Source organism: Amia ocellicauda, chromosome 3 (assembly GCF_036373705.1).
Source record: "Amia ocellicauda isolate fAmiCal2 chromosome 3, fAmiCal2.hap1, whole genome shotgun sequence".
In the NCBI taxonomy this organism is placed as follows: Eukaryota; Metazoa; Chordata; class Actinopteri; order Amiiformes; family Amiidae; genus Amia; species Amia ocellicauda.
In genome coordinates, this window is record NC_089852.1 from 1121074 (window position 1) to 1136026 (window position 14953).

General features: G+C 47.3%; 1 protein-coding gene across 2 annotated transcripts; it reads left to right on the forward strand.

Moving 5' to 3' along the window:
- Positions 1 to 7811: 7811 nt before the first annotated feature.
- ndufaf3 (NADH:ubiquinone oxidoreductase complex assembly factor) lies at positions 7812 to 14609 on the forward strand. 2 transcript variants are annotated; one of them, XM_066697588.1, is made up of 5 exons: positions 7812 to 7951; positions 11009 to 11201; positions 13625 to 13691; positions 14003 to 14103; positions 14239 to 14609. In XM_066697588.1, exons 1-5 carry the CDS (start codon positions 7863 to 7865, stop codon positions 14335 to 14337), a joined length of 549 nt encoding a protein of 182 aa, XP_066553685.1. In that variant the 5' UTR covers positions 7812 to 7862; the 3' UTR covers positions 14338 to 14609. The 2 variants fall into 2 exon arrangements, with proteins under 2 accessions (XP_066553685.1, XP_066553684.1); XM_066697587.1 differs by having other exon boundaries at positions 7826 to 7951; positions 11006 to 11201.
- The last annotated feature ends 344 nt before the right edge of the window (positions 14610 to 14953 follow it).

Below are 14953 nucleotides of genomic sequence, written 5' to 3' on the forward strand. Positions count from 1 at the left end.
CTCTCCCAGCAGGACGGGGAGTTTGCAGCAATCGGGGATCATGCTGAACTCAGGGATATGCATTTTGAATATTTTTAAGTATGTCTCCCTGATTTTTGTGTATTTAGGGCAGGACAGCAGGAAATGCGCCTCTGTTTCAACCTCCCCCAGGTCACACTGGCTGCACAGCCGCTCTTCTCTGGCAGCCCAGAATTTCCTGTAGCGGCCTTTTTCACTGGCGAGGCTGTGGCCACTGAGCCTGTATTTAGTTAGATTTTGTCTCTCTTTTATATTTTGGATTTTTAAGTATTCAGCCAGTTTAATGTTTCTATTCAGGGCCGGTAGCATTCCAGTTTGTTTTGTAATTCTAATTCGTGTCTCCATTCTTTTGTGTATTTGCTTTTCAGGTACATGTCAATTTTCCCAATTGTTGTTGTTTTGGTCATTGTGTGTTCGGGCTCTGTGAGCCTCAGAGCCAGCCGGCCAAGGGGGTCCTTGTCTGGGGAGAGCTGGCTGCTCAGTAGGGCCTTGTATTGGTAGGACTGGGGCTCTGCTGTGTTTAGGTGCAGCCAGAACTTGGCTGCTCTTGTTTGTGCGGCTGTGTGCCGAGGGAAGAGTCCTGATTCGGCTCTGCAGGCGATGCTGGGGGCGTTTCTGTGTACGTGTAAGATGTTTTTAATAAATTCTAGGTGGAATATTTCCGTGGGGCTTTTGTCCCAATTTTTGTTATTGAGGTTCATGAGGGGACCCCACACTTCGCTCCCATATAGCAGGATTGGTTGGATGATGGAGTTGAATATTTTAATCCAAATAGTTATTGGTATTGTTGTTTTCCCAAATCGTGTCTTTATGGCATAAAATGCCCGGCGTGCCTTGTCTTTTAATGCGTTTATAGCCAGGCTGAAGCTCCCTGATGCACTGATGGTCAGGCCAAGGTAGTTGTATCTGGTGCAGTGCTCTAATGCAGTGCTGCCCAGAGTGAAGCGGTACCTGTTTCCCTGAGATCGGGCTTTTTTCTGGAAAACCATAACTCTGGTCTTGTCCAGATTGACTGCCAGGGCCCAGGTCTAACAGTGCTGCTCCAGCAGGGCCCGGTTCTGCTGCAGCACCTGCTCTGTGGGCGACAGCAGCACCAGGTCGTCTGCGTAGAGCAGGAAGTGGATCTCTGTGTCGTGGAGAGTGAGGCCGGGGGCGTCAGACTGCTCCAACACTGTGGCCAACTCGTTGATGTAGATGTTGAACAGTGTTGGACTCAGACTGCAGCCCTGTCTCACTCCCTGCCCCTGAGTGAAGAACTCTGTTCTTGAGTTGCCAATTTTAACTTGTTTTCAGAATACATTGATTTAATGATGTCATAAACTTTACCCCCTACACCACTCTGTAGAAGTTTATAAAATAATCCTTTGTGCCAGATTGAGTCAAATGCCTTTCTAAAGTCTACAAAACAGGCAAATATTTTTCCTTTATTGTTTTGGGTATATTTATTTATGAGGGTGTGTAGGGTGTAAATATGATCGGTTGTGCGGTGTTTTGGTAGGAAGCCAATCTGACTCTTACTCAGGACACTCTGCTCGGTAAGGAAGGCCAGTATCCGGGCGTTGATGATACTGCAGAACACCTTCCCCAGGTTACTGCTCACACAGCTGCCCCGGTAGTTATTGGGGTCTAATTTGTCTCCACTTTTAAAAATCGGGGTGATCAATCCTTGATTCCAGACCTCAGGGAAACACCGGCTCTCAGCAGCAGGTTAAAGAGTTTGAGCAGAGCCTCCTGCAGCTGCGGGCTGCTGTGCTTCAGCATCTCAGGGCTGATGCTGTCGGGGCCGCTGGCTTTCCTGGGTTTGAGGATTTTGAGTTGATGTTTTAGTTCCTGTATTGTAATTGGGTTATCTAAGGGATTTTGATTATTCTTAATGATTTCTTCCAATTTATTTAGGTTTTTTAATATTTTAACCTGTTCTGGGTTTGGATTGTTTTCAAAATTTTGGTAAAGTTTTTCAAAGTGTGTTTTCCAGATTTCTCCATTTTGAATTGGTATTTCATTTTTTGTTTTTGGGGTATTTATTTTTTTGTATAGTTCCCAGAAAGAGTTTTGGTCAATAGCCTCTTCGATCTCTGTCAGTTTTCTGCCCATATAGTGGTCTTTTTTCTTCCTGAGGAGTTGCTTGTAGTGCCGCAGGGCCTGGCAGTAGCTGAGGCGAGCCTCCTGGTTGTCGGGCTCTCTGTGTTTAGTGTTGGAGAGATGTCTCAGGTGTTTCCTAGAAGTTTCACACTCCTGGTCACACCACTGTTCTTTTTTTCTTTTAGACGATTTTATATTTTGGTTTTTAATTGTTTTAATGTTTAATTTTAAAGCCAGTCTTTCAAATATTTCATTCAATGTTTTGGTGGCTGAGTTTATTCCGTTTTGGTTTATTTGATAGTGTGAGGATTGATATCTGTCTAACATGTTTTCAATCTCATCACTATTCAGGGCTCTTGTGTAGTTCTCTGTGCTGGGCTCTGACCATCTGTAACTGGGGGGCAGGGAGACCAGTTTTGTGGGAAGTTTGGCTCTGATTTTTTAGGTAGAGTTATTTGGCTGTGGTCTGATAGTGGAGATTGTTGTCTGACTATAAACGCATTGATGGCTTGTGGGTCCAGGTCAGTTATGGCGTAGTCCACCACACTGCTGCCCAGAGCCGAGCAGTATGTGAATCTCCCCAGAGAGTCCCCCCTGGTCCTGCCATTGATGATATATAGACCCAGGCTTTTACATAGGCGCACTACCTGCTTCCTGCTCTTGTTTACCACGCTGTCGTGGCTGTGTCTCAGTGTGGAGGTGTGTGTGTGGCACAGCGGGGAGTCTCCGAACAGGTGTGTTTCCCTCTGTATTGATGTAGTCCATCTCTCTGCCAGTCCTGGCATTGAGATTGCCACACAGCAGTACAGAGTCCAGGGTCTGGAAGTGGCAGATTTCTTTCTGAAGCTCTTGAAAGCCTTCCTCATTATAGTAGGGGGAGTCTGCGGGTGGCATATAAATTGCACATAGGTATATATCTGTGTTATTTTGTAGGGTGTCTTTTCTGATATTCATCCACAGGTGTGTGTCTCCTCTCTGTACTGGGCATAGGGCTGCTCGGAGCTCCTCCCTGTACCACACGATAATCCCCCCCGAGGCCCTGCCACACCTGACTTTGGGTTTTTTATAGGAGGGCACAATCAGCTCCCTGTATCCATTGGGACAGTGTGTAGACATATCTGCACAGCACCAAGTCTCTACAAGAATGAAAACATCTGAACTATTTACAGTGTTGATCAGTTCAGGGTCTGTGCTCTTCATTCCAAAAGTTGAGGAGTGCAAACCCTGGATTTTCCAACTGCTTATTTTAAAGGACATGTTAATATATTTTATTATACTTGTCTCTTCTACATAAGAAAGTTTAATTTGTGGTCTACAACTGATATTATATTACTATTAATAGTTATACACTCACCTACAGGATTATTAGGAACACCATACTAATACTGTGTTTGACCCCCTTTCGCCTTCAGAACTGCCTTAATTCTACGTGGCATTGATTCAACAAGGTGCTGAAAGCATTCTTTAGAAATGTTGGCCCATATTGATAGGATAGCATCTTGCAGTTGATGGAGATTTGTGGGATGCACATCCAGGGCACGAAGCTCCCGTTCCACCACATCCCAAAGATGCTCTATTGGGTTGAGATCTGGTGACTGTGGGGGCCAGTTTAGTACAGTGAACTCATTGTCATGTTCAAGAAACCAATTTCAAATGAGTCGACCTTTGTGACATGGTGCATTATCCTGCTGGAAGTAGCCATCAGAGGATGGGTACATGGTGGTCATAAAGAGATGGACATGGTCAGAAACAATGCTCAGGTAGGCTGTGGCATTTAAACGATGCCCAATTGGCACGAAGGGGCCTAAAGTGTGCCAAGAAAACATCCCCCACACCATTACACCACCACCACCAGCCTGCACAGTGGTAACAAGGCATGATGGATCCATGTTCTCATTCTGTTTACGCCAAATTCTGACTCTACCATCCGAATGTCTCAACAGAAATCGAGACTCATCAGACCAGGCAACATTTTTCCAGTCTTCAACTGTCCATTTTTGGTGAGCTTGTGCAAATTGTGGCCTCTTTTTCCTATTTGTAGTGGAGATGAGTGGTACCCGGTGGGGTCTTCTGCTGTTGTAGCCCATCCGCCTCAAGGTTGTACGTGTTGTGGCTTCACAAATGCTTTGCTGCATACCTCGGTTGTAACGAGTGGTTATTTCAGTCAAAGTTGCTCTTCTATCAGCTTGAATCAGTCGGCCCATTCTCCTCTGACCTCTAGCATCAACAAGGCATTTTCGCCCACAGGACTGCCGCATACTGGATGTTTTTCCCTTTTCACACCATTCTTTGTAAACCCTAGAAATGGTTGTGCGTGAAAATCCCAGTAACTGAGCAGATTGTGAAATACTCAGACCGGCCCGTCTGGCACCAACAACCATGCCACGCTCAAAATTGCTTAAATCACCTTTCTTTCCCATTCAGACATTCAGTTTGGAGTTCAGGAGATTGTCTTGACCAGGACCACACCCCTAAATGCATTGAAGCAACTGCCATGTGATTGGTTGATTAGATAATTGCATTAATGAGAAATTGAACAGGTGTTCCTAATAATCCTTTAGGTGAGTGTATATGGATATACATAATGTATAGAATTCTATTATTATTATTGGTAGCGTTATCACTCACAGATTTTATCTTTGCATCAAAATATCAGAATAATTAAATCACATTTTTTCTTACTCTCTATCTCCACAAACATATATATGTGTGTTGAGGCTCAGTTAACTCAGCAGTGTGGTACAGATGACACTGAGGAGTTGCCTTATCTGGGCCAGCTGGGCGGCATCGGGCCTCCAGGCTCTGGAAGCCGCTGCTGCGTAGCTGTGTGGCTGTGCTGGTCCCCGGCTGTCCGCTCTGCTGTGCTGGACGGGCCCTCTGGGGCCGGGGGCTGGGGGGTTTGCTCCTGGTCTCGAAGTGGGGGTGTGTGGGGTTTCGGCCCAGGGTTGTGTCCTTGAGGACCTTTGCGAAGATCCTCACACCCGTCTTGTTGAGGTGGACGTAGTCATACAGGTGATGTGGCTGGATGTCTCGGTGGTGTGCCAGGTGGACGTTGGGGAGGAGGGCACATCTTCGGGACACTTCTGCGTTGATCTCCTGGATGATGTGCAGGGGCACGTCTGTGTGGGGCAGCAGTGTGGAGATGGTGATTTTGGCAGTTGGGAATTCCTCTGTGGCTTTCGTTGCCACCTGTCTCAGGGCTGAGGCCACATCGCCCCTACGGGCACTCAGGTCGTTAGTGCCGGTGTGGATGAGGATGTGTTTGGCCTGGCACAGCCTCCTTTTGGAGAGCAGCTCCAGGGCTCTCTGTGCTGTCGAGCACCAAAGCTTTTTCACTTTTCGCCCAGGGAAGAGGCGCCTCTCATCCAGAAACTTCCCATTGGAGTCGCTCAGAATGACCACCTCTGCGTTGACCTGCCACTCCGGGTTTGCGTCGGGAGTGGTGGGGCCATCGGGTGTGTTTTGGGGGAGTGGCGTTTCAGGGGTTTGTGTATTAGTGGCAAGTCTGGTGATAGTGGGGGTGTCAGGAGTGGTGGGGAGTGTGGGTGGGTCAGTGGGTGCGTCAGTGGGTGCGTCAGGGGTTGGAGGTGTTGTGGGGTCAGTGCAGTGCAGTCTCTGTGCTCCAGTGCTGTGTAGCTCCTCTCTTAGCTCCTCCAGCTGGCTCTGCAGGCTCCTCAGCTGGCTGTGCTGGGGTGTCCTGGTCAGCTCCTCCCTCGCTCTGCGCAGCTCCGTCCTCAGAGTTTGGCTCTGCTCCTCCAGGTCTCTCACTGCTGGTCTCAGCTCATGGATCTCAGCCTTTTGCTGCATCTTTAGTCTGTGCATCTCATCCCAGAGCTGATCGCACAAGGAGGTCTGGGCCAGGGTGCTCAGGGTCTGCTCCCTGAACTCCGCAAACTCCAGCACTGATAGGCATTCCTTTAGTGTTTTAATGTTGCTGGAGAGTTTTGGGGAGACAGGGGGGCAGTCTGTGGGAGATGGGGCACTGTCTGGCTCCATGTGGCTGGGGGCAGACTGCAGGGTGGCCGGCTCTGGCTCTTGTTTCTCTGCCTCAGTCTGCTGCTTTAAGGTGTGGAATCCGAGAGCGAATTGGTCCAGGCTGCTCTCGCTGCCCTGCACCATGATGGTCCCGTTGTGGTATACATTAAAAGTGAGCATCACACTGTCTGTGTCTTTCTCTACCAGCACTGAGATCTGTCTGCCTCTGCTAATGCCCCTCTTGTTGTTATTGGGGTATGTCTGGCACAGGGTTTTGTGAAAGGTGGTGTAGAACAGCAGATTGTTCTTGACCCTGTTTTCTCCTTTACCGGTGTAGTCTAGGATGAGGGTCTCAGGAGATGCTCTCATCACAGCTTGTTTGTAGTCCTTCTTAGCCTGTGCAGAGCGAATGTCTTCAGGGTATCGGATTTCAAAAGGCAGCTCTGCAGTCAGACTGCTGTTCGATAGATTTCTATCAGTCTCAGTGCAGTTGGGCTCTCTCCTACTGTCACTCTATTCAGATCGGAGCTCTGCATTTTCATTGGCTGAGTCAACTACTGAGAATGCTTATTTATTTTATTTATATATTTTTTTTGTTTAATTATTTGTCTCTATAGGTGAAAGGAGTTTTCTTCCTGAACTGTCTCTCTGCTTTCTTCTTTTTGTGTTTCTCTTAAAATTATTATTTTTTGAATACTTTTTCTTCTGAATTTCTATTCCATGTATTCTGTGTATGTTTATAGTGCTATATATTCATTTGTAAATCACAAATTAAACCCGCTTATGTATAAAAACAAATGTTTTTTAGGAGCTCATATTCCTCTCTCCCTCTCTCTCTCTCTCACACACACACTCTCTCTCTCTCTCTCTCTCTCTCTCTCTCTCTCTCTCGCTCACACACACACACACTCTCTCTCTCAACCACTGTACCCCTCCATCTTAATTCAGATTTAGATCCTACACTGACAATATGAACGTCCTTTTCAGCTCTGCTGTTCTGTACCGGTAGTATACTGCACTGTGCTGTACTGTACTGTGCTCTAGTCTTAACCTGAGAAAAACTGAAATTTTTTCCAATTGATTAATGTTTTGCATGTTTTTATTATTGCATATCTGTTATTATACTGATGAAGACATATTTATTTTTGAGAAGCTAAAAAGTAGAGATATTTTATTACACCACACTCTTCTAACAGTCACTTACCAAACCTCACTTATATATCAGCCGTCACAGGCAATTATCATTTAGAGATACCTCTAAATAATTCCAGATATCTTCAAATATTTAAATCATTTAAAGATATCTGCAAATCATTTAGAGGTATCTTCAAATGACTTCCTGTATGTAGCCCAAGATTATCACTTCCTGTTAACTTGTTCATTAATTTCTATGTAACTGAATAAGGAAACAGGAAGTCATAATCTCAGCCAAAATACAGGAAGTCATTTGAAGATATCTCTAAATGATTTGCAGATATCTTTAAGTGATTTAGAGATATCTTCAAATCATTTAGAGATATCTGCAAATCATTTAGAGATATCTTTAAAAAGCACCTTATTTAGATATCTCTAAATCGTTTGCAGATATCTCTAAATCATTTATAGATATATTTAAATGCATTTAGAGATATCTCTAAATGATAATTTGGCTTGCCATACTGGTGCAGTTCAGCACTCTCTCCGCAAGGTGGCAGCACCGCCGAGCGTCTCCTCATCCCCGGCGTGTGTCACAGAAAGGCCGTCCCTCCCGCCCCTCTTCCCCGTCGCGCTGCAGTTCCGGGCGAGGCATGGCGGTAGCGGGCTGTGCACGGGTGCTGTGCCGCGGAGCAGTGCAGGGTTTGCGGCTGGGACCGGCGGCGTCGCCCGCTTTCATCAGGTCAGCGTCAGTCTATAGATGAGCACCGCCTGTGTGTTTATGGCGGATATGAAAATATGTATGAAAGAATATCTCGCACAGACCCCGTGGCCGCAGAGAGCCGTGTCCGCTCCGCTGGGGGCACCGTGTGCGTCATCGCCTGTCCTGCAGCAGCTCTGTTGAGGTCAGAACTGGCCGCACAATACAGTGCGTCCCTGCGCGGCCCCTGTGGCGTCCAGTCACTCAGCCCCTGCTGTCGGGCTGGCAGGGCTCCGGGTCTGCTGGCTGTGGCTCCGGAGTGGCTCCGGAGTGGCTCCGGAGGTTCAGCTCCAGCTCCGGAGCGGCTCCGGCTCCAGCTGCTTTTAACCAACCCCGGCTCCGGAGCCACAAAAAACATTGCAAACTAGGATGCGAACGTTATAAATAATGATTTATTTTTTACTTCCTTTATGTAAATAACCGTAAAAACAAAATATGAATGACAAACATCTGTTTAACCATTCAAACATGAAAAAGTAGAAAACTGTAAAGATGTCTGTGGCAATCAGGGTTGCCAGCCGGCCAGGATTTTAGCGGTACTTGTACACTACATGGCCAACAGTATGTGGACACCCCTTCTAATTAGTGTATCTGGCATGTGGGAGACTGAGCCCAGTCAAAGCTGGACCTCAATCCAATTGAGAATATGTGGAAAGAGTTGAACATTGCTGTTCACCAAAAGTCCCCATCCAACTTGATGGAGCTCGAGCAATTTTGCAAAGATGAATGGACAAACATTGCTGTGTCCAGATGTGCACAGCTGGTAGAGACTTATACACAGAGACTCACGGCTGTAATTGCTGCCAAAGGTGACTCTACCAAATATTGACTGAAGGGGTGATTACTTATGCATTCAATTATTTTCTGTTTTGTTTTTGTAATTAATTTCGAAAAAAATTCAGATATTTTTCACTTTGACATGTTCAGTGTTGATCAGTGGCAAAAACTCCTGATTTAATCGATTCTGATTTCATTTTTGTAACACAACGACATGTGGAAAAGTCCAAGAGGGGACTACTTGAATACTTTTGAGAGCCACTGTGAAATCAAGCCACACAGCAACCCCATCCCACCTTTGGGATGAATGGAAAAGCTGACTGTAATCCTGGGCTGATGGCCCAACATTAGTGCCTGACCTCACTGATGCTCTTGTGGCTGAAATCTCCTCAACAATGTTCCAACATCTAGTGCAAAGCCTTCCCAGAAGATGTAATTGCATCAAAGGGAGGACCAACTCCATATTAATGCCCATGATTTTGAAATGAGATGTTTGACGAGCAGGTGTCCACATACTTTTGGCCATGTAGTGTATGTACTTTGACCCCCTGTCCAGTATTTTTGGAAGATGTCTGGTTATTTTAAGTACTGTAATCTATTGAATATGTCATTAAAAATGTTATCAGTGTACAATTTGCCCTGGAGTCCATTTGAAAAAAATAATTTCTGTGACCTACACTTAACACTAGAGCTTATGTAATACACATCTCTACAGCGTTTTAACTGCATAAACATGAAAATAAATAAGTTATAAATACATTTACCTAGAATAGCCAAAATCGGGTTATTTTCACCGGTCATTTAAATACATAATAACTCAAATATAACGCGTAATCCTGCCTGCCCTTTACAATACAATCAGTCTGGCGCTGCAGTGGCGATCTCTACCTGTCTACAGTCTTTCATGTGCGTGAGAAACACATGCATTGTACAGCATTACAGTTGTAAACACGGATTGAAAACGGAGACTGAAGAGAGCTCGTTTTGGACATGCCATGTATGTGAACACGACTGATTCAGGGGCATCATCAGAGGAGGAGCATTTATTGGGATGCTGTATATTCATGGAGTAAAAGTGTCACCTGGCGAGGCTGTCACAATGCAGTGTGAGTACGAGCTCCTGCAGGGAAAGAGCAGAGACTGTCCTGTGTGACTGTACGAGCTGTCAGGTATGCAGGCTAAATATATAGTCAACAGTTTATTGAAATACACTGATTTTATTCACTGTAGCTTTGTATGTTGAAAACAGAGTTTACACAGTGTTGAAAATGTTTACTTTAGTGTATAATTATGTTTTGATAAATGCAATAGTTATTTTTGAATTATGAAATATTGCTTTTGAGCATTATTCCAATATTTACGTTTACACTTGTTTCATTCTCTTATTGTTTGCTGTTTTTGAGCTTTTTGCTTATTGTAGGCTATATAGTTGTTTATGTTTTGACTGCAGTGTGCGCGTTTAGAAAAAAGTGATTTGTTCTTGCATTAGAGTGTAAGTTTCATCTGTATTAATGTTTTGATGCAGGTGTATTAATTAAGGTTGTGGCCCGTGAATACATTTGTGAACACTCGAATGGCCCTGGATAGGAAAAAGGTTCCCCACCCCTGATTTAGGCAGATGAAGAATTTGGTTGGATTAAAATAATTTGGAAAAAGTTAAAACTTTAGAGTTAAAATTGACTTTACTTCTTTTGCAAGTGGTTTATGAGAGATGCCCTGAGATTATAGAATCACTTCTTGAAAGTGAGAGGTGTGAGAAAGTGAAGGTGTCATACAATTACAATTAATACAAAATAATGTATTATGTATTAATAGCTGGAATGAGAACTGATCTTAATTTATAACCCCCAACACACAACAATACCTATGAAGTTACATATTTTGTTAATTTAAGAAAACTGGACTTAATATCTGGGTAATGGAAGGGGGAGAGAGTGGAGCAGCTCCATGACCTCAGCTCCAGCACTGCCAGCTCCAGCTCCGGCTCCAGAGCACAACTAACAAAAACTGTCCAGCTCCGCTCCGGCTCTGGGTCCTGGAGCTGGTGCACGGCCAACCCTACCTGCCTGTATAAGCCTCATCCCCCTCTAACCTGTCCATTCACCCCTTTATCCTACCCTCCTATCAGTTTTTCTCTCCGCACCCACCTTCTCTTTCTCCCTCCATCTCATTCTCTTCACTCACCCCCTCTCCCTCAAGGTGTTTTCTTGTTGTCCCCCCAGTGCTCATGTGGTTTGACCTTGTCCCCCTCCACCCCAGCAGCCCCCCGCAGTGCCGCTCGCACCGCCTGACCCCCGGCGATGATGAGATGTACCAGCGGACCACCGTGTCGGTGATGCAGAAGGAGGGGGGGTCGGTTCTGATCCAGAGCTACAGCCCCCGCGGCTTCACTGTGGACGGGAACCGAGTGCTGGGCCCCTGCGCCTTGCTGCCCCCCGCCATCCTGCAATGGAACGTCAGTGCTAGGGGGGACATCTGTGTGTCTGTATTGTGTGTCTGTTGTCACTCTTTCAGTCTCTGTGTGTCTGTTGTCTCTCTCTGTGTCTGTTCTCAGTCTGTGTGTCTGTTGTCTCTCTGTGCATCTGTTGTCTGTGCGTCTCTCTGCGTCTGTTGTCTGTGTGTCTGCATCTCTCTCTGTGCGTCTGTTGTCTCTCTGCGTCTGTTGTCTGTGCGTCTCTCTCTGTGCGTCTCTCTCTGTGCGTCTGTCGTGTGTCTGCATCTCTCTCTGCGTCTGTTGTCTCTGTGCGTCTGTTGTCTGTGTGTCTGCATCTCTCTGTGCGTCTGTTGTCTCTCTGTGCATCTGTTGTCTGTGTGTCTGCGTCTCTCTGTGCATCTGTTGTCTGTGCGACTGTGCATCTCTCTCTGCGTCTGTTGTCTCTCTGTGCGTCTGTTGTCTGTGTGTCTGTGCGTCTCTCTCTGTGCGTCTGTTGTCTGTGTGTCTGCATCTCTCTGTGCGTCTGTTGTCTGTGCGTCTCTCTCTGTGCGTCTGTTGTCTCTGTTGTCTGTGTGTCTGCATCTCTCTCTGCGTCTTGTCTGTGTGTCTGTGCGTCTCTCTCTGTGCGTCTGTTGTCTCTCTGTGCGTCTGTTGTCTGTGCGTCTCTCTGCGTCTGTTGTCTGTGCGTCTCTCTGTGCGTCTGTTGTCTCTGTGCGTCTGTTGTCTGTGTGTCTGTGCGTCTCTCTGTGCATCTGTTGTCTCTCTGTGCGTCTGTTGTCTGTGTGTCTGTGCGTCTCTCTCTGTGCATCTGTTGTCTTGTGCGTCTGTTGTCTGTGCGTCTCTGTGCGTCTGTTGTCTGTGTGTCTGCATCTCTCTCTGTGCGTCTGTTGTCACTGTGCGTCTGTTGTCTGTGCGTCTCTCTGCGTCTGTTGTCTGTGCGTCTCTCTGTGCGTCTGTGCGTCTCTCTGTGCGTCTGTTGTCTGTGCGACTGTGCATCTCTCTCTGTGCGTCTGTTGTCTCTCTATGCGTCTGTTGTCTGTGTGTCTGCGTCTGTTGTGTGTCTGCATCTCTCTCTGTGCGTCTGTTGTCTCTCTGCGTCTGTTGTCTGTGCGTCTCTCTCTGTGCGTCTGTTGTCTCTCTGTGCGTCTGTTGTCTGTGTGTCTGCGTCTGTTGTCTGTGTCTGCATCTCTCTCTGTGCGCCTGTTGTCTCTGTGCGTCTCTCTCTCTGTGCGTCTCTCTCTCTGTGCGTCTGTTGTGTGTCTGCATCTCTCTCTGTGCGTCTTGTCTCTCTGTGCATCTGTTGTCGGTGCGTGTCTGTGCATCTGTTGTCTGTGTGTCTGTGCATCTCTGTGCGTCTGTTGTCTGCGTCTCTCTGTGCGTCTGTTGTCTCTCTGTGCGTCTGTTGTCTGTGTCTGTGCGTCTCTCTCTGTGCGTCTGTTGTCTCTGTGCGTCTGTTGTCTGTGTGTCTGCATCTCTCTCTGCGTCTGTTGTCTGCGTGTCTCTGCGTCTGTTGTCTGTGCGACTGTGCATCTCTCTCTGTGCGTCTGTTGTCTGTGTCTGTGCGTCTCTCTCTGTGCGTCTGTTCTCTCTGTGCATCTGTTGTCTGTGTGTCTGTGCATCTCTCTGTGCGTCTGTTGTCTGTGCGTCTCTCTGCGTCTGTTGTCTGTGCGTCTCTCTGTGCGTCTGTTGTCTCTCTGTGCGTCTGTTGTGTGTGTCTGTGCGTCTCTCTCTGTGCGTCTGTTGTCTCTCTGTGCGTCTGTTGTCTGTGTGTCTGTGTCTTGTCTGTGTCTGCATCTCTCTCTGTGCGCCTGTTGTCTCTGTGCGTCTCTCTCTCTGTGCGTCTCTCTCTCTGTGCGTCTGTTGTGTGTCTGCATCTCTCTCTGTGCGTCTTGTCTCTCTGTGCATCTGTTGTCTGTGCGTCTCTGTGCATCTGTTGTCTGTGTGTCTGTGCATCTCTGTGCGTCTGTTGTCTGCGTCTCTCTGTGCGTCTGTTGTCTGTGTCTGTGCGTCTCTCTCTGTGCGTCTGTTGTCTGTGTGTCTCTCTCTGTGCGCCTGTTGTCTCTCTGTACGTCTGTTGTCTGTGTGTCTGCATCTCCCTGTGCGTCTGTTGTCTGTGCGTCTCTCTCTGTGCGTCTGTTGTCTGTGTGTCTGCATCTCTCTCTGTGCGCCTGTTGTCTGTGCGACTCTCTCTCTGTGCGTCTGTTGTCTGTGTCTGCATCTCTCTCTGTGCGTCTGTTGTCTCTCTGTGCATCTGTTGTCTGTGCGTCTGTTGTCTGCGTCTCTGTCTGTGCGTCTGTTGTCTGTGCGTGTCTCTGTGCGTCTATTGTCTGCGTCTCTGTCTGTGCGTGTCTCTGTGTGTCTGTTGTCTCTCTGTGTGTCTGTTGTCAGTCTGTGTGCCTGTCTCTCTGTGCTGTTTCACCCTCTCTCTCTCCCTCCCCCTGCAGGTGGGCAGTTATAAGAACATCACAGAGGACAGCCTGGCCCTGTTTTACCTCCTTGAACCCAGGATAGGTGAGACTGAACTCAGCTGTACCGTTCTATACCTACATAAAGCACCTAGATCACCACACCTGTACCTGACAGTCCAGCACCTGCAAGAATGACCGGACAGACTGCTATCGGTCCACCCCTCTCCCTAACCCCCCCGCCCTCTCTATCCTTCCTAATTCTACCCCTCTTTCTCTCAATTCATTCTCTGAGAATCATATGTAAATGAGGTTTATTATCATGACTGATGTCCACTACTCTCTCCTGACTGAGGAACAGGCGATAGGAAGCATTAAAAAAATCAATAAAATCCCCCCCGCTACCTTCCCCCTCAGAGATCCTGGTTCTGGGCACGGGCGCGCGGGTCGAGAGGGTGGACCCGGTGGTTCTGAGGTTCATGAGGAAGAAGGGGATCGCGGTGGAGGTGCAGGACACGGTGAGGGGGGCCTCGAGACTGTACTGTGATGTCATAAAGGACAATGGGTGGGGGGTGCACATAATATACACCTGGGATTTCACTGTCCGCTTCAATGGATTTGTATTTATTTTATCTTTCTTTCTTCCTCCTCAGCCCAATGCCTGCGCAACCTTTAACATCCTGTCCACTGAGCGGCGAGTGGTGGCAGCCGGCCTGATCCCGCCCCCCAGCGCTGGGTGGGACGCAGAGTAGCAGCAATTGGCTGATCGTGATGCTCACCCCTGCTGCGATTGGCCGATTGTGTCACTCACCCGAGCTGCAGACTGTCAGTACCGAACTGTAGGGGGTGGGAGGGGGATAGACCCTACCTCCCTGAATCCAGAAACCAAGGGGCAGAGGTCCATTCTCCTGGGGTCGTCTCTCAGGACTCCAGCGCAGCGGTCAGTGGGGCCCTGTGAGGCCCCTGTCCCGCGCTCTGGACACTGTACTGTACGGTGTGCAATTAAAGACTTTGTGTTTCTGTACGGGTCTTGGTCTGGCTTGACAACAACAGTGTGTGTGTGTTTCATGTCTTGCTGCAGTTGTGGTAGTAATAAGTATTAGCAATATTAGTAACAGAAGTAAAGAAAATACAACTTCAGAACTATTACAAGTGTGTGGAACAGGTCAAAGTATTGTACTTCAATCCAAGGTTTAGTTGAGGGCAAATGGCTGTGTGTCGGGACTCGAAAAGCACCGCTAGACAAGGATTTCACCATTATCTGCCATCATTACTGAACCGCTGGTGGAACATATCAGACAATCAGAACATTTGGGGAATTGGGGCTGGTAGAGGGGAATACACAAGATCTCTCTGTTCGCGGATGAT

Excerpts from the sequence above, each read along its gene's own strand:
- ndufaf3 (XM_066697587.1), top strand. The coding sequence starts at position 7,863 with ATGGCGGTAGCGGGCTGTGCACGGGTGCTGTGCCGCGGAGCAGTGCAG. Across the intron at positions 7,952-11,005 it reads GCGTCGCCCGCTTTCATCAG|CAGCCCCCCGCAGTGCCGCT; the intron begins GTCAGCGTCAGT and ends CCTCCACCCCAG. Across the intron at positions 11,202-13,624 it reads CCGCCATCCTGCAATGGAAC|GTGGGCAGTTATAAGAACAT; the intron begins GTCAGTGCTAGG and ends CTCCCCCTGCAG.